The sequence below is a fragment of the Ciconia boyciana genome, chromosome 6 (assembly GCF_034638445.1).
Source record: "Ciconia boyciana chromosome 6, ASM3463844v1, whole genome shotgun sequence".
Taxonomy (NCBI): domain Eukaryota; kingdom Metazoa; phylum Chordata; class Aves; order Ciconiiformes; family Ciconiidae; genus Ciconia; species Ciconia boyciana.
This window is the reverse complement of record NC_132939.1, coordinates 11,506,065-11,526,622: the sequence shown is the minus strand read 5'-3', so window position 1 is coordinate 11,526,622 and position 20,558 is coordinate 11,506,065. Positions and strand designations below refer to the sequence as shown.

The following is a 20,558-nucleotide window of genomic DNA, read 5'->3' as shown; positions in this document are numbered from 1 at the left end:
TTAACATGCGAGAAAACTACAGCCGTACCTGAAAAGTTGTCTGCATGTGCTTGATGCTTTGGGCTGTTGTAATGATAAGGCAAAGGGAGTTTTCCACCTCGAGGAACCTGGCAAAAATGTCTAAGATAAAAGCCTGAACATTGAAAAACAGATATTGATGCCCAGGGTTTTTTTAATTTCTTTAAGTAGAACTTGTGATAAGAATTTCTGCTGAAAGCTCTTTTGCGGCATCATATACATGGGGCAAAATTTTTGAATACATTGTCTAAATTTTTCTCTTAGTAGTTCCAATGAAAGCAATCTCATATCAAATAGTGTTGACATTCACTTTGCATTAGAGTTTTAAATGAAAGTAAATATCCTGTAGTGGCATTTCAAGAGTAGTCTGCAGTGAAATGAGATCTGCATTGTATGTGGAAGTCTGCAGATCAGCTTGATGAAAAATGCAGATTCATAAACCAGTTGAGAATTGTTGTTTTAAAGGCAGGTATGCTATCCTGAAACATCAGGAGCATGTTGCAAGTTGATTGGCACTAGGTTTTTTAGTTTTAATTCTGAGAGAGTTGGAAAGTTTCTGTATTCATTTGAATTGGACAAGTAGGATGAAGTAAAAAACTGTCATGAAAAGACCAACTGGAAGGTCATTTTAAAGACTGAATTTGATAAAGCTGAACTGGTTCAAATGTTTCGTTTACTTCAAAAGCTATTTTATATGAAGATTCAAATTCAGAGACCTATTCTAAACTCCTCAGAAAATGTTTTAAATCTGAACATTATAGCTTGGCTTGGGTCAGACTAGATCTAGAATTATGCCAAGAACTACTGTTGACATTCTTACAATTTGATTGTAAGTTTAGTTTCAGGCAGATGTGATGCTAAAAAAAAAAACCCAACCCAAACCTTTGCTGAAAACCCTAGAAGGAAATGTAGTGTCATGTTCTTTTGCACTGATGCTATCTGGGGTTATTCATAAAAACTGAGACAAACATAAAGAAGGATGTCAAGACCTGCGTAAGTTATGTAGGACTGATTTATTTCAGTGCATGGACACAAGCATCAGCGATGCAGTAGATAGCGTGCAAAGAGCGATGCGAGAACACTTTAGTTATGTGCATGACTGTGCTGCGCTTTCGGAAGCATCCCTAAAAGCTGCATATACTGCATGGTAGTGCAGAAAGCAGATTTTTTTTCACTTCAAGTGTTTCCCAGTTTCAGGTGGTAGCTAGGAGTGAACACGAGGTCAGGGAACCCAAACAGTCTTTAAATGGTTCTGATCATATGGCCAGGAGAGCAAAGACTGTACAAAAAACAGATACCCAACCCAGTCTGTCAGAAACCTCTGAAAATCTCTCATCTGCCTGTTCTGCCGCATTTGTACTTTCTGGAGTGCTTGAGCGTCTTCAGCACCTGGAGGAAAAAATGAAACAGGTGACAAGCAATTTCTTTTCCTTTCTGTCTCTTAACTGCATATGTTTATCTGTGTATTGTATTTTCCCTGGATATCCTGGCTTTTTCTCTGTTGACTTTAGGTTATATTAAGGCAATAAAAAGTCTTTCTACAAACTTGCTGTATTCTGATGATGTATGTGCCATTAACTGAAATCTCTCTCTCTTTCTTTTCCTGGCTTTCCTTCCCTGGCTCTTCTTGCAGAAAAGAGCTCAGACCATAGCAAATAGGGAATTCCATAAAAAGAACATTAAAGAGAAAGCAGCACATCTTGCCTCAATGTTTGGATACATGGAGTTTCCAAAGGTGAATATTAGGTTTTGCACCTGAGGAACTGCTGAGTTAAAAGGCATATAAGAATTCATGGGGGGAAAAAATTGCAGTGGTTTTGTTTTTAACTTTCTTTTCATCCTGGGTGGATCTGAAAAGAAATGTGAATTCCACTGAAACTGGTAAAAAGCTTTGTTTAAATATTATTGCATAATTTAATTGAGGTAAAACATGATCTAAATCATGAAGCTAGTCAGAGTACTTTAGCATGAGAGAAATGTGTTAGAATAAACCATGTCTTGTGCTTAAGTATACACTGGTAGCTCACAGTTTCTGATGAACTGGTGAGCAGTAGCTCTTAGTCAGTGCAGTCTGGCATTCCTTATGTTTTGTTATGCTTTCTCCCAGCACTATCTTACCTTATTGCCCACTGTAAATATTTTTGGTAAGAAAACTGAGTACAATATCATTTGCCATGAAGGTTTTGCTGTGATGGTTTCCATGGCTCCTCACTGTGCAGAAATAGAGAAAAGAGCAGAATTGTAATTATTATCTTTCTATTTTTTTGATGCATGACCGTGGAATTATTTTCTTAACCTGTGCTAATGTCACTGTCTCTTGGGTAACTCTCCTGTTTCTGCTCTACACAGAATAAGCTACCTACTAAAGGCTTATCCCATTCTCAGCCCCCAACTCCCTCTTGCCTTCCACCTCATGATTCAGCTGCTGCCTCTTCTCCATCATCTGTTGGTTCAGCTTCCCCTGCTGTTCCTTCTAGACAGGTACTCTGTTAACAGATTTTTCTTGTAAAATCCAAACTTGTGCTAAAGCTGCTTGAGAAATGGCTTGGATGGAAGGTGCTGCCAGCAGATCTGTTGTATAGGTTGCATTTCAGATTTGAATCAAACTTTTTGTTCACCGTTGTTAATCCTGCATGTTTGTAAGAGGAAAGTCATTGTTAAAAATAGTTCAGGTAGAAAGCTAAAGAACAGAGCAAATAGTTCACAAGATTTTTGCTTCAATTCTGAAAATTTTGCATTTCTGCTTATTTTAAACACTCTGTTGTTGGATAATACCACAGGCATGCCTAGCAGAGAAAGAGCTTCACGTTGTATAGCTAACTGGATGTTATGTGATTGTATGGGAAGTTGTTCTTGGGTGGTATTTGTGTTTCTTTTCATAAGAATATCTGTGTGGACTACAGGGAAGAACCTGCACATTAATGGTTATTTTAACTAGAGGACGTATCTTAGAATTGTGTGAGCACTTGTCAATACAGACAGATTTTATTGTTGTTTTGTTTGTTTATTTATTTGTAATTTAAACTTGCTTCTGCACATTAATTGCTAGAATACAGTTCTTTGTAACAGCAAACTTTACAGAGAGGAAACATGCATACTCTGAATGCAATCAATTAGATAACACTTGAATCAGAGATATTCAGCTCCTATGACCTATGCTGATGTTACAATGGGCTGTGCTTTTATCTGTGGAAGATAAGATGACATTGGCTTCTAAGTTCCCTCAATTAAAATCCTTCTAAAACAAGGGGAGTTTGATATTTTTCACCTTTTCAGGGCAGGTAAAGGCCCAGGTTCCTTTTCCTTCACCCACAGGTCATGTAGCAGCAGTCTGGGAACACTGCAGTATTGAATAGGGTTGATGTGGAAATAAAGGTGGACAAGTCAAGTTTCTAGAAGTATTGAAGGTGACTAATGTGACCCAATGCAGGTGCTGCTGGAGCTGGTGGCTCTGCTGCCTGACACACAAAAGAAGTGCTATTCAGCAAAAGTGGGTACTGTCTCCATTTACTGTAAGGAAAGGCAAAGCATTCTGCTTGCTTTTGTTGTGTTTAAATAACAATAGTTTTATGAAATACTCATGAGTATTGCCCAACTTCAGGTAAGCCATGGCTGGAGGTAATTTTCCCGTCTGGTGGGCGTTGAGCGGGATCATTTAGTGGAATCGGTCTAGATCTTTTTAGGTTATTTTGCACCATATTGTTGATGCTGGTTGGAAATCGGGCTCACAGCCTCAGCAGTAACTGAGCAGACAGATACTGAGCTGACTTGCAGTTTGCAAAGGCAGTTGAGATAGAGCTGTGTTGAAAAGACTCCCTTCCTCTCATTCCCCAGGAAAATATAGGCCACACAGCCCTTCAAGGACACTGCAAGCCGAGCAGGTGCCTTACTACGGTAATCCCCTAATTCCCTTCAGCTTCAAAATAATTCCTTTGCCTGGATTTACCTCTTACTTTTTATGACCTAGGAGGTATAGCATGTGATGGGTTTTAAGGTTTCCAAAATATTGGGGCGTGTTGCTCATTTGATTTGGAGAACTATTGTGACAGTGTGAAGAGAATGGGGAAAAAAAAACAAAACCAATGTGAACAATGCTTTAGAATATGAGAACTAGGCTCTTAATCATATGGAAACTCTGTGAGTGATAATTTTACTGGGGATTTTAAAATTTTTTCTTTGAGAACATTTGGCCTGAACAATCATTTTTGGACATTTCAGTTCACCTGCATTTTGTTTAAAGTGCACTCACAGCCTTTTATTAGTTTGCTATTGTATTTAAATGGTGTAGCAATAATTTGTTGTGTCTTGATTTCACTCAGGCTGAGTTTACTTTAATTGAAAATGCTCTCTCCAGAGGTAATGGCAGAATGCAGCACAGCTGAGGCAAGAAGATCTTGTTCTGTCACCAGTACAGTAAATATACCTTTATCTCATTTGGTAAATATTTGGCTGGTTAGGTAGGACTACATATATTCTTTGGCAGATCTACATGCGTGAACATCTTGATGCCTAGCATACTGCTCCATAGGGTTGTACAGGCTCACGTCCCCTTGTACAGTGTATGCACTACATACGTCTAAATATGGTGCATTTGGCATGGCATATCTGAGACGTTTTAAATAGCAGGTCTGATAATGAACAGGTAAACTTACTTTTCGCCACTTTGAGGCAGATGCGGTAATAGAAAGCTGAGCCAAATGAACCCCAAGTGGCGATGGATTACTGCAGATATTTAAATGGAAAAAGTAGTAAGTAGATTTTAAAAAAAAAAGGGGGGGGGGCAAAACCCCCGCTTGAGTTTCCTTTCCAGGGTTGCCAGTTGAGTACAAGTGACGTTGTTGGTGCTGTCCTTGCTGCAGGGGTAACTCGGAGGGAGTGGAGGGGTTAGGGTCAGTCAGCCATGGTGTCTGCACAAGGCTGTTGCGGAGAAGGGGAGGGTGCCAGTCCTCCATGCCCACTATTGGCACAGTAAGGGGTGACGGACGGTCACCGTGGAAATGGAGATTCAGATCAGGCTTGGGAATAGGGGACCCTTGAATGGTAAGGAGCAGGGTGCTAGGGGAGGCCCGCAGTCTGCAGGACGGACACCTTTTGGAGCAGGTAATGGCAATGTGCACTGAGTTTACACAAGTAAAGTGGATCCTGCCCTGGGGACAGGGGATGGACTCAGTGGACCTTTGGACCTGTGTCCAGGACCGTTATTTGCATCGGTGATGTGCTGGTGAAGCGTCAATGGATGTGCAGGACTTCTGTTCTCCATACTATTAATGTGCTGTGAGGTCGATTCAGTCCCGTGATATTCCCGGTACTTTAGTTTTACCTCTCTTTGGCAACTTAAGTTCTGTTCCTCTTCAAGTTACGCAGGCCATGTTTTGGCTTACCTTTTGTTATTTCTCAAGCAAAATTTTTCCAAGAAGCAGATTTCTTGCTGCTGTTTATACTGTAAGAGTATTAAATCTTCAGGGAACACCTGCTGCAGCCTTGATTTCATAACAAGCAATCTGTTCGTGGCCTTTGTGGTTAAATTGTTGTCCCCATGTTTCATCTTTTAAGATTGCACACTTTTCAGAACATGAAAATTTTATCATGCTCTATAAAACACTGGCTAAATGTGCAGCACTATATAAATAAAATTTGATAATATTTCAGGTACGCAGTGCACATTTTCAAGTACTGTGCACGATATTTTAACAATATGTTTGGACCGCTCTGCTGTGAATACGTACCAGTAATTGCCTGTGTTTGTATTATCTTGAGGGTGGGGTTGTAGGACTCAGAATTTGTATTTCTGGTCTCTGTTCTGAGAGATATCACTAGGTAAGTCTAGACTTCAGTATGAAAAAGGGCTTCAGGATTGGTAAGCCAACAGAAAGAGCTCCCTCATGTCACTCTCAGTGTTTCTGCTTTTTCCCAGCAGAAGAACAGAAGATAATAGAAGTCTTTTCAGTTTTGTAAGACTTCATGAGATATGACCTGCAAATATCAGCACCCTCTCATCCTTTAAATAGTTAGTACTGTCATTTTAACGTCAAGTAAGTACTGAGATTGTTATCAGACATGACGATCCTTTACATCTGTTGAATTTTCATTGGAACAGTATTAGTTATGGTGGCATATTTATTGAAAATGGTGGCTAAGAAACCATACTGTCTTATTACAGAAACCTGTTATTAAGCCTCAGTCCTGACAGGAGCACTTGAAAGGAAGGCTATGGAAGCATATTATTTCTTTTAACAACATACAGTCATTACAACTTATTAAGAATTAACTTCTGTATGACACTATATGCAAGTTGCCAGTAATAATCAAAACTACCTTCTAGCTTTAATCAGCTGTCAAAATTCACATAGGTAGAATTATGAATTACCAAATATTATATTGCAGGCTGGGCTTTGGTTATTCCTGTTTTCTGTTTAAAGTTGGATTGACCTTCAGAAAATTGTGTTCATCTGAGCTTTGCATGAGTGAATCCACACAATACGTCATAAGAACTATGAAGATGTTGCAATTGGTAGGCTTTGCCGCCTGCAGAGTTTGGACCAACTACTTCCTTTCAGTGACGTGACTCTAATTGCCAGCAGCAGTAAGCAGGGCTTGGGTGTTTCCTACACACAGTAACTTATTACTCAAATGTTGTTTATCTCAGAGGTAAAATGTATGTAGCAGGTGGTATCAAAAATAAATAAATCGCCCTCAAAGCAAAATAAGACCAGGAAAATCATTAAGGATATGAAACAACAAAGGGGAAGCATTGTATGCTTTTGGAGGCAGAGAGCATATTTCCTTTGTTTTAAGAAAATATTACTGAGGCTTACTTGATGGTTGCCTGTGGTGTTATAAATAATAGCACAGGGAAATACAGAAGGCAGCTTTCTCTTCCCACATTAATAACCACCCTGATCAGCCTGCTGAAAAGCTTTGGCACCGTGTCATTGACGGGTCAGTAATCTTAGTAAATCACAAAGGCTTGGGGGATTTTTAAGTGTTTTCTTGGTTGTTTCCTGAAATTCACCATGTAAGGTAGCTCTTTAAGATTCCTTTCCAACAAAGGATTTAAAGCTACTGGTATAAACCTGCCTGAACATGAGCAGTAGCCTGTTACCTATTGATAGTGGCCCCAGCACTACAAAATTGCATGTGTGTGTGGGACTTCACGTACACCAGTAGCCTCAAGGGTAGTAAGTGCATGAGCAAAATATAAAACCTTTTACGTGTATCCTGAGTTCCTAGGGTACCTGAGCAGCATCAGGCAGGCAGAGATCTGTGTGCTGTTGACCAAAGCTAAGCTGTGTAAGAGTTGACAGGTTCTCTAAAGGAATGTGTGTAGATTTGGGGCCAGACCCTCTGTCCTGCAGCTGGAGTTTACCACACTTACACGATTAAATGGGTGAGGATGTTACTGAGGTCCTTGTCCATAAGCAGGGTGAGGTTTAGAGAAGGCACGGGGTCACTTGGCAGTTGCGCTGTTGTCGTCCAAGGGCAGAAGTCCCGAGCCTTGCAGGGCAGCACTGCTCTTGCACGCCCTGTCCCTCCTGTTCTCGGCAGGTTTCTGCTGGTGGCAAGGGCTCACGGGGCTGCCCCGCTGGATTCATGTCCTGCCCTGATGTTTCTATTTTGTGACTGAAAGGTGCAGTACCAAAGCTGTAGCAAATTGGTCTCCTCTTGTCTACCCGCACATCCAGTTTGGTAAGGTCAATCAGTAGAGATCTTCCGCCAGTCATATGTCCTTATTAAACAGTTTCTCTAAAATGAGATCTAATCAATCCTCAGGTCCACTTGCTTCCTGCCCTCCTGCTGGTCAGTAGCAACCATGTTTATGTTGGCGGTTGTTGAGGAGAGGAGAGCAGTCAGCAATCTTTTGGTGGCTAGATTAAATTGAAATCCCATTTGCTTTTACAAGGAATGTGAATTCACATTCATTACAAGGACACTTCCTTTTAATAACATTTTTAAAAGTATGTCTAAACATGTAATTTTCTTGTTTTGACTGCTTTAATGTTGACACAGATTGCTCCAATGGGTGGAGAATAGAAATCAACCAACCTGGTGAATTGCAAGGTGTAGCTCAGGCTCAAGGATACTTTTCCTGAAATGCAACTACATGCACTTTAAGCATAGCCTTATTGTTTAACTGATTGCTCCAGTGTTTAACTAGTTCAAGGTAGACTTTCTGCTTCAACTGACGTGGAATGCTTTCTTTTACCTAGGAGCTCATGGGTATTAAGTTGTATGTGGCCTAAAAGGTGCTCAGCATATTCAGAGGTGCAGAATTTGGGGAGGAAAATTTTATCTTCTGTGATCTTAAATAATACAAAGGAAAGTAGTTTTCCTGTAGTAGCAAGTAATCTGACTTCTAGTATTGGTTTATAATTTAATATACCACTTAGCAGAGCATTGCGGTATGTAATTAACAGTTTACTTTGCTGTTGTTACCCCACAAGTTGTGCAGATACTGAATAATATTTAAAAGTCTTTTTATGTTAAACACAACCAAGCAGTACAGAAATTTGTCCCTTGAATGGCCTTTGTTGTCTTAACATACATATTTTGTATCTGCATGGATATTAAGTTAAATATGGGATAACTCTCAAAAGATAAGGGGAGCTGTAAGGGGCTGGACATGTTCCCAAGTTCCTGAACTTGAAATTTTTTTTATTAGCAAGAATATTTTTAACCATCATAATTTTTGAAAACACACCCACAATGCATCATAGTTGCTTTTAAGCTTGATAGAAAATGCTTTAAAATTATTTTAAAGTACCACGAATGCCATTGCATTTATATTTTTCTCCTTTCTTTACGGTAACTTTCTGGTATTTTAAAACCTTTCCATTAGCAAGACTTAGAATGGTGGCAGTAGAGAAAGCATTTTGCTGAGAAGTGAAAGACTTAAAATTTGGGCTCTGTGGGAGGCAAATGGAGTCTAAGAGATGAGATCATGGATCCTCTAGGAAAAAAAAATGTCCTGGCTTCAGAAGCAGAGTATCAGATCCCTGGCCATACCAGGATAGCCCTTGCTGCCTTTGCCACCAGAGAGGTTGTGGGATCTTATATTGACTATAAAACTAAAATCAAAATCACTACAGGAAATTTGGTTTAGGGTAGAAAATATTTCTGTAAATCTATGAAGTCTTCGCAGTCTTTTTTCCAGGAACAGAGAACTGGAGTACCTGCCTGCCACTCACACACACCTTTCTTCTTTTCCAGTCCCCAGGCATGTGTTTAACAAGGAAGCCTGGACTATGCAGTCAGTGGTCTGGCTACGGTGCATTTGCAGCCTCAGTCTAAGGAACTGCAGTGTCCTTGCAGGCCTGTCTATTTGATAAATTTGGTTAGAAACAGCCTAACATTCGTGGCTGCAACAGTGTGATGAAGCAGATTAAAGGAGATGTCTTCCTTTCCCAAGTGTAGTTTCTCCAGTTTTCCCTGGTGTTAAGATGAGTCACTGGGGAGAGGGAGAATGGTTGCTCCGTGAGCATCAACAAAACATTTCTGTGCAGGACTTCTAGTACACTTTCATAGAATGTTTCCTGAAATGCCACGGTTTGTGGTCCATTAATGTAAAGTTTAGTCCCCACCCCCGTTCTGAAATATAACAACTAAGTCACAAGAAGTCAAAGTGAACAACAGAGGGTTTTTTTAACGTATCAGAATGGTCCAACCCTGATAGCCTGGCAGTAGCTCCCAGCCTTTTGCGGACATGGTGGGAGGCCTTGTGCTGTGGGAGCAGCATTTGTTCCCAGCAGCTATTTCTCCATCATCCGCAGGGAGAAGCATGTGGGCTGCATGGAAGCCTTCTGTGGCCACCAGCTGGACCACGCTGATCAGGCATGAACGTGCTTGTGCTCTGCCAGACTTTGCCTCTGCTCTTTCTCCTAGCCTCTCTTTATCATTGTTTGCATGTTTTCAAATCATTCTTGTCCTTTTCTCATTAAATTCCTTTTCCAAGAATAACTAAAGCTCTTCCTTCTATTGTTCATCTTCTCCCCTTTTCTGGTTAGATGACTGTAGGAAAGGTCTCACGTGCAATTGGAGCTGTGGCTGAAGTTCTTGTCAATCTGTATGTGAATGATCACAGACCCAAGCCACAGCTTCCCCCCCTTGAACTGGTAAGACTAAACCCACAAAGAAACAATAACTTGAGTGGTGTTTCCAGAATGTCATCCTGACTTACGACCCTGGTTGTGGAGCACTTTAAGCGTTATGAAAGGTCTTAGTCTAACACTTATTAAGGAATCAAGTACATATTGGCAAAATATGCTGATGTGTGGATGTGCTGGAAATGTTGCTCACCATGTCTTCTATTTATATTTTTATTACTTGCCTGTATGAATTAAAACTTCAGGAGGCTTTTATTAAATGTAATTACTGGTACAATTAGTAACAGAAGACAATTATTAATCAGGGTGGCTTCTAAAGAAAGTTTTGCACGGTACATGTTTATGCAGCTATTTTTAACACACAAATGCTGAATCACCGTGTCTCATTTTGAAGAGAGCTGTTTTTAAACTCTGACACTGTTCTGTGTTGAATTCAGAAGCGGTCTCTGGACAGAGCTACAGGTTCTTGCCCCATTCCTCATTCTCCATCTCCTGCCTCCACCACTCAGAGCTGTCAGGTATTGAGAAGCGAAGTAAGGCGGTGTGTTGTGGTGATGACACTTAATTATTAGCCAGCACTAAACTCCGATTGCTTCTGCTTCATTGTAACTATCTGACCTGTTCTATTAACATTGTGTTTTTAAAAAAGCATTTATATGCTTTTCCATTTGCGTGGTTGTTCATTTGGAAAGTTTCATGTAGTTCATACTCTGAAATGATCCATCACAGCAAAATGGATTACTAATGGCAGATTTGGAATAGGATTCTCAGCTTCTAAGCACAAGAGTGTGACTTGTGACAATGACAATTGTGACTTGCACTTAACATTAAAAAATTGTTCCGACGCCTCCTTTTGCTGGCAAATTAAAGATGAGTTGCATGGACTGTGTGCTGCTGTCTGTGTGTGCCTGGACTCTGCCAAGCTTGCACCTCCCCTGTCCCATGCGTGGTACCCCTCATGTGGCAGTGGGGGAGAGGTGTGGGGAAGGGGAGATGTTGGCTGCTGTGGCAGAGACGGGATGCTCATCTGTACCCGACCTATAACTAAGCAGAATGCAGTAATGCAAAGTAACATCCTCATACCTGCCTCTAATAAGAAAAGGGAAGCCCAGTGGCTTCTAATCAATTTATAATTTATTTTTCTGTACCTTTTGCATGTATATCCAGAGAGAATGAGATTTGTGGCAATTAAAGAATGTTAATTGCCAGCCCAAATTCAACAAAAACTTTCAAAATAGTTTCAAGTTGTTAATATGGATCATATTTGAAAGTCCAAGGAGTTAAAAATATTCTGAATGTCTGTGGTAGGAATGAAATTGATTTTTAAAACAAACCAAGCCCCAGCTTGGGCTGTAGTCTCAGGAGGAACATGGCTGAGAGGGGAAGCACGTCTGCAGCTGATGTGAATGGTAGGTCAGTCACCAGCATCGAAGACTGTCGGTTTTTCTTCCTGGCCCTTAAAGCATGAGCCTGCATTTTCCTCCAGAGTGTGTACGAACTGGTACTTCGGGATGTCTGTTTTCTTAGCTCCAAATGTGTGTCTGTTGTTCGAGGCTGCCAAGGTCTGCCTTTGCCCTCTTCTGAGAAGCGCCGATGCCCGCAGCCGTGAGACGCGAGTGCCTGAGCCAGCGCGGTGCAGGGTGGGAATGAGCATTTGGGGCTGATGCTGCTCTTGTACCTGAGTAGACACAAAGTGTTGGTGAACTCCCGGGGGAAAGCTGGATGCAAGTCCAGCTGAAAACTCACCCCGTAAAGTCCTTGTGATGTCTGATTTATGAATTGCTGCATAAACCTACAGAATTGCAGCAAATGAGTAATAAAAAAGCTGACCGATGCTTATTTTAATGGTGTGTGGATGGGGCTGTGTAAAACTTCAAGCAGCTAAAGCAGCTGCCCACTTCATAAGAATTTATATCTGGATGTAGTGCAACAGCTTTATGTGCATTTCCATTTTTATCTTTTAACAGGGATCTCTGCGAAAAGAATTTCCTCAGTCTATCGGGGGGAGTGACATTTGTTATTTCTGCAAAAAACGGGTATATGTTATGGAGCGGCTGAGTGCAGAAGGCCACTTCTTTCATAGGGAGTGCTTCAAGTGTGAAATATGTTCTACAACACTCCGTTTAGGAATTTATGCCTTTGATGTTGAAGAAGGTAATATAGGAGCTATTTAAGAATATTTTAAAATGTCCAAGTATTGATGCTTTTAATGGAACTAGGGAAAAAGACCTGGCCGAGTAGCTTGGTCAGGAGGAGGTCTGCCAAGTATGTTGTTTGCATCCATGCTGATCTTTGAGTCCTTGTACTTGCAGTTCTAGTCTTTCAAAAGAATCCAGTTATGACAGACCTGAGCTTTAAATGAAGAAATCCTCAGTGGAAAACACGTTGAGTGACCGAAATGCAGTTTGTCCAATCACAGGTCAAAGCAGGGGGGAAAAAAGGTCATTTTTCTCCAACAATACAGAATTATTCTCGTGTCTCACCTAGAGTTGGCCATTAAATAACATGATGTATAAGGATAAGCCATGATAGCAGCAGATTTACACAGATGGGGGGAATATAGGTTATTTCTTTCAAGATGTTATGGCTCAGGAGTTGAAAGCAGTAGTACTGGCCAAGCAGCAGTGTAATTTATTCCGGTCTGCTGTAGAACGGGAGGTTCAGATCTTGGGCGCTCCATCCCACCTACAGCCTGGGGTTTGGAGATGAGGAATTATTTTTTTGCCTTTTTTTTTTTTTAGTTTAGAGGGAAATTATTAAACTGAATTGAAATTCCTGTGCCACTTCCAAATGATTTGAGTAGATTGGAGTATCAACCTGATCTCCTTCTATGAAAGGATTAAAGACTCAAGGCCAAAGGTGGTTCTTTTGCAGGCCAGAGAATCTTCTGCAAAGACTTTTTTGAACTGGTTATTTGACTTCTTGCTGCTTGATGTCTTGTGTTGGTTTGTGACTTGGTATTTATAGAATCTTGTTTTTCTGCTATTTATTAATCTTAAACCTGTGTGGTAGATAAATGACCTTGCCTTATTTAACAAATGTGCAAATCTGTGTACTGTAAAAGAAACCCATGCTAACCTGTGAGCTATTCAGTCGGTGGCAAGTTTCCCGTTCCTTTTGCTGCCCAACCATTAATTATCTTGATTTCATCTTGTTATAGATGGAACAGTGGGGTTTAAGTCCATAGATGTATAGATAAAATATCATATAATTTATTTTTCTCTTGTAGGTAAATTTTACTGTAAACCTCATTTTACGCACTGCAAAATCAGTACTAAACACAGAAAGAGGAGAGCAACATTACAGATCCAGGGAAAGGTATGTGTTGGTTATATTATTAATGCAGGAAATGTTGAGGCAGCTTTATCTGGAGCAGGGTGCCATTCTTAGAAGTACATTTAATTTATTTTTTTTTTAATGCTTTATATAAGGAGACAACAGAAGCATGGAAGAAAGAGGAACCCAAACCTGCAGAGACCACCACAGAAAGCACTTTGTCTACTGCTAGCAGTCCAGAGGACAGGTCCCCAGGTATCCTGACTTCCTTCTTTAGGGGCACGCTAAGTTGGCCCCTTCGGGTGACAAGGGATCTGCTTGACATTCCCAGACGTCTGTCTAACTGGATGCATGGTTTTCTGCACGCTACCAATCTTCATTTCAGGGACAATGCATATAACTATACCTACTTGTACGAACTCTTGAGCCTTGGTGTGCCATTCCTCTATGCTCTTCTAGAGGTACTTACTCATATGTACCGGGAAGCAGAGCTATCACTTGAAAACGTGCTTGAATGGGTGAAAAAATTCTATAGGGTTTAAATTCTTCTATGTGTCTTGCTCAGTTGTGCCTTTCAGATTTTCAAAATTAACAGCCTCACTATTTTCTTGAGGCTTTTTGTTTGGGTTTTTTTTACTTTTCATGCAATTTAATGTGTGACTTAAATCAACGGTGGATTCTTCGGATATAAATGAGGTGCAATCAAAATTTTCAACATAAAATGTACTGTATGTTAGAGCATGAAGGGCAGTGTCCAGATACATTTCCAGAACACGGAGATGGATGAAGGATATTTTGTAGATTCCAGCCCACCCCCCCGTTTTATCCTTTGATCAGACCATTGAGGGGGTGGTACATTTTAAAACCATTCTTCTCCCTGTTGTCGTGTCCCCTCCTGCTTTTTTTTTTCTTTTATTAGACCAAGAAAGAATGTGTGTTCTTTCAGATGTTTGGGGAATATTTATGACAAATGACTGCGTTTTGAAACCTGAATATGGCGCATACCTTTTTATTCTTGCTTTCATCTTTGCTCTGGGTTATGAGGTTTATAACTTGCATGAATGTTTTTAAAAAAAACAAAACAAAACAAAAAAAACCCCATGTACTTAATTCACATTGCTCCTAGTCATGCCTTTTACATTTCTTACATGTGATAGATACCCTTTGTTGGTAGTGGGTATAATCTGTACTACTAATTTATTTGAAGTTTTGAAATAAATTTGAAGAGCAAATCTTAGTTGAGTGAAGGCTTGATTGAAACTGTAAGTCAAAGGAACTGGTAGTGTAATTAGACCTGACTTATTCCTCAAGTTGAGGTTTCCTCATTAGGTGGCTGATTCGAGGAATATCAATTTATGGAGCACTCATCTGTAACTGAAATCACTGCTGTTGTGCCTCTGGGTAGATACTGCTCCTATTGTCTTTTGGAATTTTTTAAAAATACAAGTTTAGAACAAACAACAAAAACCTACAAACGTATTCTAAGGAGATTACTTCTTAGTTGGGTATTTCATTCATTTCAATGCATGAAGCTGATGCCAGAAAAGTGAAATTCTATTATCTGGAGCAGCTGTTAAGTAAATTTCTTTCAGATGTCTCTGAACAAGGTCTACCTTAATCAGAAGGTGTTGGGACAGGTTAAATAAGCTATTTAATGGCAAGGAGACACCATCATCCCAAATTCTGATTTACTTTCAGCCTAGTTAGCCAGTGAGGTAAGCATGCTCCCTGCCTCTCAAATACTTAAATGTTTAAATTCATAAGTTAACCAGGAAATAGGTAAATACATAAACATGGTAATATGTGTAGCCTAAAATTAAAAGCATCTGTAGCATTTATTTCTACCTGAAAGAATGTGTCTTAAATAATAGGAAATAATGTCGCATTCAGTTAGTACCAAAGTTGAGGATCACCTTCCAGTGGTCTTAAATGACTGCGCTGCTTATGGGCTGGCAGTTTTTTGAATTTTTTTTTTTTTTAACATAATGTGGGAAAAGATGATTTGAATTGTTTTGTTTCTTAGGTATTAAAAGGAAATGTGTCTTCTGTTTAAAATAAATGACAAACTGGATTTTTCTTCAAGATAGTTTGACTTTCTTTAAACTACGAGGATAAAGCTTTTCACTTTTTAGAGTGCTTATGTATTTTGGAAAAAAGATTGTTAAGTATATGCACAGAACTTGAAAAAGTGCTTTGAAGAAAATTGTTTAGGTATAAGGTAGCATTCATCTGAAATAAATTGCCATTTATGCTCAAACGTGTATTCAGCAAAACTTTGCTAGAATATTGACTGGACACAGTGACAATTATAGTAACATGGTGGGCATCTGTATATATGTAAAGAAATGTATCTGTACCTCTTTTATAGCCTTTAAAAAACCCTACTTAACACTGTATGCTTTTTGATTATTTGCTAATGATAGTAATTGTTTCACCCTAAAAAGGAAAAAATCTGCAGTGTGATTTACCATGTTACTCCTGCAACAGAGCAAACTGCTAAGTGGTAAAGTTTTAAAATTTAGCTTGCCATCCATTTTGATTTCAGTTTGTCAACAGCACAGTCTTTAGGAACATTTTTTCCTGAAATTTTCTCCTGCTGTTTACTACAGGAAATTTTCTGCTTTTTAGCAGAGTGAGCATAATGGTAAACTTACAGAAAATGGTGATATAGTAAGAAACTTGGAAATCTCTGATGTCCAATGAATTTAAAGCAAATGAATCTTACTAGTAGAAAGTTTAAAAATAAAATAAAAAACTTAAAAATATTGTATTTGCTTTATATATATTTATATAATGGGGAATAAAATCCCTACATTCCCGCAACAGAATCCAGGAACTTGAATAATGAAAACACTTTCCTGAGGAATCTTAACTGCAGTGCATATTCCACTGAGAGTTTGCAGGTGATTCTGTTGGGAAGGTTTTTTATTGGTATCAATCTAATTGGTAGATTTTTAAAAATAATCTCTTCACCTTAATATTCTGCTAGTAAGATTCATACCTATTCGTCCTTATTCATGATTTAATGAAAAAAGGCAGTTTCATTTTGGCCAGTTCTTCTTTGTGCCTACGTAATCTTTCTGATGCTTTCCTCTATAACCAAGTTAAGTTCTGTGTTTTTTTTTCCTGCTGTCTTCTCTGTCAATCTCCCCCATTGCTTTTAGTCCAATTCATCATTCCGGTGCTGCACCCGCTCACTGGCTGAAGCCTTTCTGCTCTCAGGTGATTTTTCTTCTGCTTGCCAGTTCCAAAATTGTGTGACTAACACTGTTGTTTGACAGCACTTCATTGCGCCTTTTTTTAAGACTTTTGGAGCAAACTGTGTGTGTCTGGTATATTAATGGATGCGAGCTTTGGCATGATCATTTAACCTGTTGCTGAGTTCACGGTTCTAGAAAAGGTAACGTCTGCGCTCTCTGTAGAGAATGTTTTTCTCTCTGTGTCTGTGCATGTACACTTCCTTGTGCCTTTAAGGTAAGTTAGGCAAGTACATTGTCCTTGAAAGAACTAGTTAAAGCCTTATTTCTTTCAAAGTATTGAAGGAAAGATTTAAAATAAGGTCAGGACAAGATTAGCCAGCTGATTCTCCTGGTTAGCGTGAACGCCTGTTTCCATTGAGCTCAAATACACAATGAGCAAATTTCCATTGAGCTCAAATATGCAATGAGCAAGCAACGTTTGAGCACTGTGGCGCTTTCTAAGCACTTCTTTGCTTTCATACTGGAGAAGTACAATATAAAAGGATTCTGTTGAAAAAGTGACGCAAATTCCAGTCTTCCACCCCAAGTAACATAGTGGGCAGGCCTAACAGCAATAGATGTGCATGCTATTTTTAGTCTATGTAATATCAAAATGCCAAGTTTATATAACCAGAGTATTTTGGTTTGAATTGTTTTCTTAACTAATTAACTAGGCCCCATTTGCCACTCCGATGAATGGATTTGTCTTGCTGCATGAGACATTGCCACTACTCTCCATGACAAATTTGTGTGATTATTTTGTATGTGTTTTTTTATATAAGTTCCAGTATGTGTAATGACGTGTTGATAAGCTGGAAGGGGAAATGAATCCAAACAAGAACCAAAGGCTCAGTCTGTCAAGCAAGTGTGCTGAGGTTTTGGTTGATATGGCCATGACCCAGTCTTCCCTGCTGAGGATCCCTTTCAAAGGGAAGAGCTTTCGGGAACTGATCTAAGCAGCAATTTTCAGGAGGGGCCAAACATCCTCTGCCACTTGCCCCATTTCACACGCCTCAGCCAGGAATGCAGAAGGGCTGCAGGGTCAGAGCCCCACGCCTTATCTTGCTGACCTGTATGTTTGCATGACTAAAGCAATAGTATTGATTTGTGTGGGTATCCTAAAATGTCTTGATGGCTTTGAAAGTCCCCACGCTGTGCCCACACACAAAAACCTCTCTGTATTTTAAGCGTCACTTCCTGCACAAATGGTTAGGACATGACTTCCTATGTATTTCAGGGCTACGGTTGTCACAAAGCTCAGCATGCTTTGAGATGAAGGTCATGACGTAAAGGTCTGCCATTTCAAACCACTTCCCATTGCTGTGTTTTTTACCCTCTGTTGCAGAGTCTTCCTAGCTCTTCCTGGCCAGTGAGGATTCTGTCCTTCTCCTCCTAAATATTCTGTCTTCATTTTACTTTATAATCTTAACTGAATATTTTTATTAAATAGTTTTTAATGCTGTATTTAAATTTTCACATGGAAATTCTGTATTTTGCACACAGTGAAAATTGTTTTAGCTTTATTTATGATATCTGCTGTAAACAAAAATAAATGTAGTTCTTTATAAGTCTCCTTGTTTCATCTTTTCCTTTTAAAAATATTTCCTGAGGACAGAGACTTAATAGTGACTTCAGACTCATTTTGCAAATTCCTCTTCTGGTGGATGCTGTTGCGTTATCTTTGTTGCGGCCTGACCCAAAGGCCAGAGAGTTTCACTGTGGTGGTATAATCGCATGCGTGTCCCTTTTGAAAGGGATGTATCTGGGGGTCCTTGACAAGTTATCCCATCTGCTGCGAATCAGGAGGTGCCTGGTGTTGGGATTTATCCTTCCTGGGAATCATAAATTGGTGTTGGTGAGCATGGGGGTTGCTTCTATATTGCATACACAAATGGCACTTGTCCTCTTCTCTTTGACTTCTGTTACCTTTCCTTATGTTTTTATTTTACATATTAACAAATGTCATAAAGGTCATGCTAAATTACATGTGTTTGGGGGCTTACCTTGTGTACAGGAAAAGCATGTAATAACTGTGGGTAAAGCTTTACCTTTGCTACTGGCTCTGGAGTGCTATTTGCAAGGTCCCTGTGTCTTCTGGGACCCTGGAAGCTGCAGCTAATGGTGACCTATTATCTGTTAACAGTGGCCTTGTTTTATTTATTTATTTATTTTGCCTTCCTTTGCTCTGTCATGGCTTTTTTTTAAATTTTCATTTTTGTTTTTAAAGCTGATGCTGTGGTTCTTTTTAAACAGCAGGTTCTCCAAAAGAGCTTTCCGAAGTCTTCCTCCCCTTCATCTTCTTTCTGTTGCTTGCTCTGCAATTCTTAAGCTATAATGTCTTCCTTTATAGTTCAAGAAAAAAACAAATCCCAGAAAGAATAGTCCCGATAATTTAATGGAAAGATTATGTGATATATTTTTTAAGTTAATTCAAACTGAGCCTCACTGGGATTGATTGAGTGACAGAAATGAATTTTTTGAAAGTGTTGCTAAAGACAACATTGCTAAAGAACAACAAATGTTATTCCCAATGAACTAGTCCATCTTCCCTGCCAAAGAAAAAGCCACCATGCACAGCAGAAAGTTTGCTGTTCAAGGGGGAGATGATTTGCATAATGAAAACATAGGGCAACGAATACCAGTTAAGACAATGCTTGGTGCTTCCTTAATTGCAATGGACAAAGCAATTTGGGTAAAACTAAATTTACTTTTTGCACAATTTACAGTTTAGGAGCAGGCTCATTTCTGCCATCTTTACTTGATCATTTTAGGCAGAGGCATGGAAACATCAAAAGAGGTTTTTGTGTCTGCAGAAGGTGACGATTTGTTTGGCACTGAAGCTTTGAGAGGCATCAGATGTTCAGGCTGTTCTCATAAAGTTTCACTGATTCCTGCTAAATAACAGTACAATAGCTTGGAATTGAGGTAACGTTAGAGTCTAGATTTGTAGTAATTGTGTTGCTCCTGGTGGTGCAGAAGGCCCAAAAAGTCAAATCACTACCAAATCCTATCACTAGAGGAATATACCTGGTAGTAAACAGTCCATGCCCTGGAACACTAGTGGACAAGGCAGGACACAGTGTACGGAAAATAAATAAAATAGACAAAATGAGCAGTGTGAGGGGAGCAAGTTTGTTAGGTCCCTCACTCTTGGTCAAAATCATTACACAATAAAAATATTCCTTGTTTTGCTCCCAGTAATGCTGCTAGAGGAAGAGACTAGTGGGTTAAGTTCTGAGCGAATTTAACAAACCTAATTTGGGAGTCCTGTCTTCCTCTGGCCACGTGAGCAGACCTCCCTGTGAGTAGGAGGCTTGAATCCTCCTACTGCTCTTGCGTTGAGCTCTCTCCAAAAGCTCCAGTGCTCTCGGCCTCCAGCAAGCGCACGCTGTTAGAAGTGCACCCCAAAGCAGTAATGCTTTGTCCTTTTGTGTAGCTGGAATTGGCAGCGGTGCTTGTTTGAAAGGCAAACAGGCTGCTACTCTGGTCTCGAGCTGCCGCTGAACTGGGTGCCTTCCAAAAAGCATGGGTTTGGAGCAGATGATAGTAATGCCTCTTTACATAGTTAATGCTTTCTAAGGCTTGAAAGCTACTCGATGTTATAGATGCCGTTATAGCACTAGAAGTGCAGAGGTGGCGTTTGCTGTGTCTGGCAGGCTCAGGGGCTGCTCTGTCTTTCCTCCTCTTTACACTGGTTCAAATGGATTCTGAACTTGTCTGTTGCCACTAGGGCCATTTGGATTGGAAATACATACTCAAGATGTGCTTCTTTTGAAAAGCCAGGCTAATCTTTCCCTCTCAAAGCAACGCAGCATTACCTGCCTAGGTGTCTGTTAATGAAAAGCAAACATGTCAGGATTCTGTAAAGGTAACTTTCCTTTTTTATAATTATGCTAATACTTTATAATGAAAAAGATCTTGTAGT

The 20,558-nt window shown here is 39.8% G+C and overlaps 1 protein-coding gene across 19 annotated transcripts in view; it reads left to right on the top strand.

Annotated features, from left to right (window-relative positions):
- MICAL2 (microtubule associated monooxygenase, calponin and LIM domain containing 2) overlaps positions 1-20,558 on the top strand; it is a 135,651-nt gene that overhangs the window by 64,317 nt on the left and 50,776 nt on the right. For 8 of the 19 annotated variants that reach the window (XM_072864925.1, XM_072864915.1, XM_072864917.1 and 5 more), the window contains 6 exons: positions 1,210-1,428; positions 1,652-1,753; positions 2,368-2,499; positions 12,086-12,272; positions 13,348-13,436; positions 13,550-13,649. In XM_072864925.1, coding sequence (XP_072721026.1) covers positions 1,210-1,428; positions 1,652-1,753; positions 2,368-2,499; positions 12,086-12,272; positions 13,348-13,436; positions 13,550-13,649 — 829 coding nt within the window. Of the gene's footprint in view, positions 1-1,209; positions 1,429-1,651; positions 1,754-2,367; positions 2,500-10,019; positions 10,128-10,555; positions 10,637-12,085; positions 12,273-13,347; positions 13,437-13,549; positions 14,632-20,558 lie in introns of those variants that run through there. The other 11 variants (XM_072864930.1, XM_072864927.1, XM_072864928.1 and 8 more) reach the window with 8 other exon arrangements.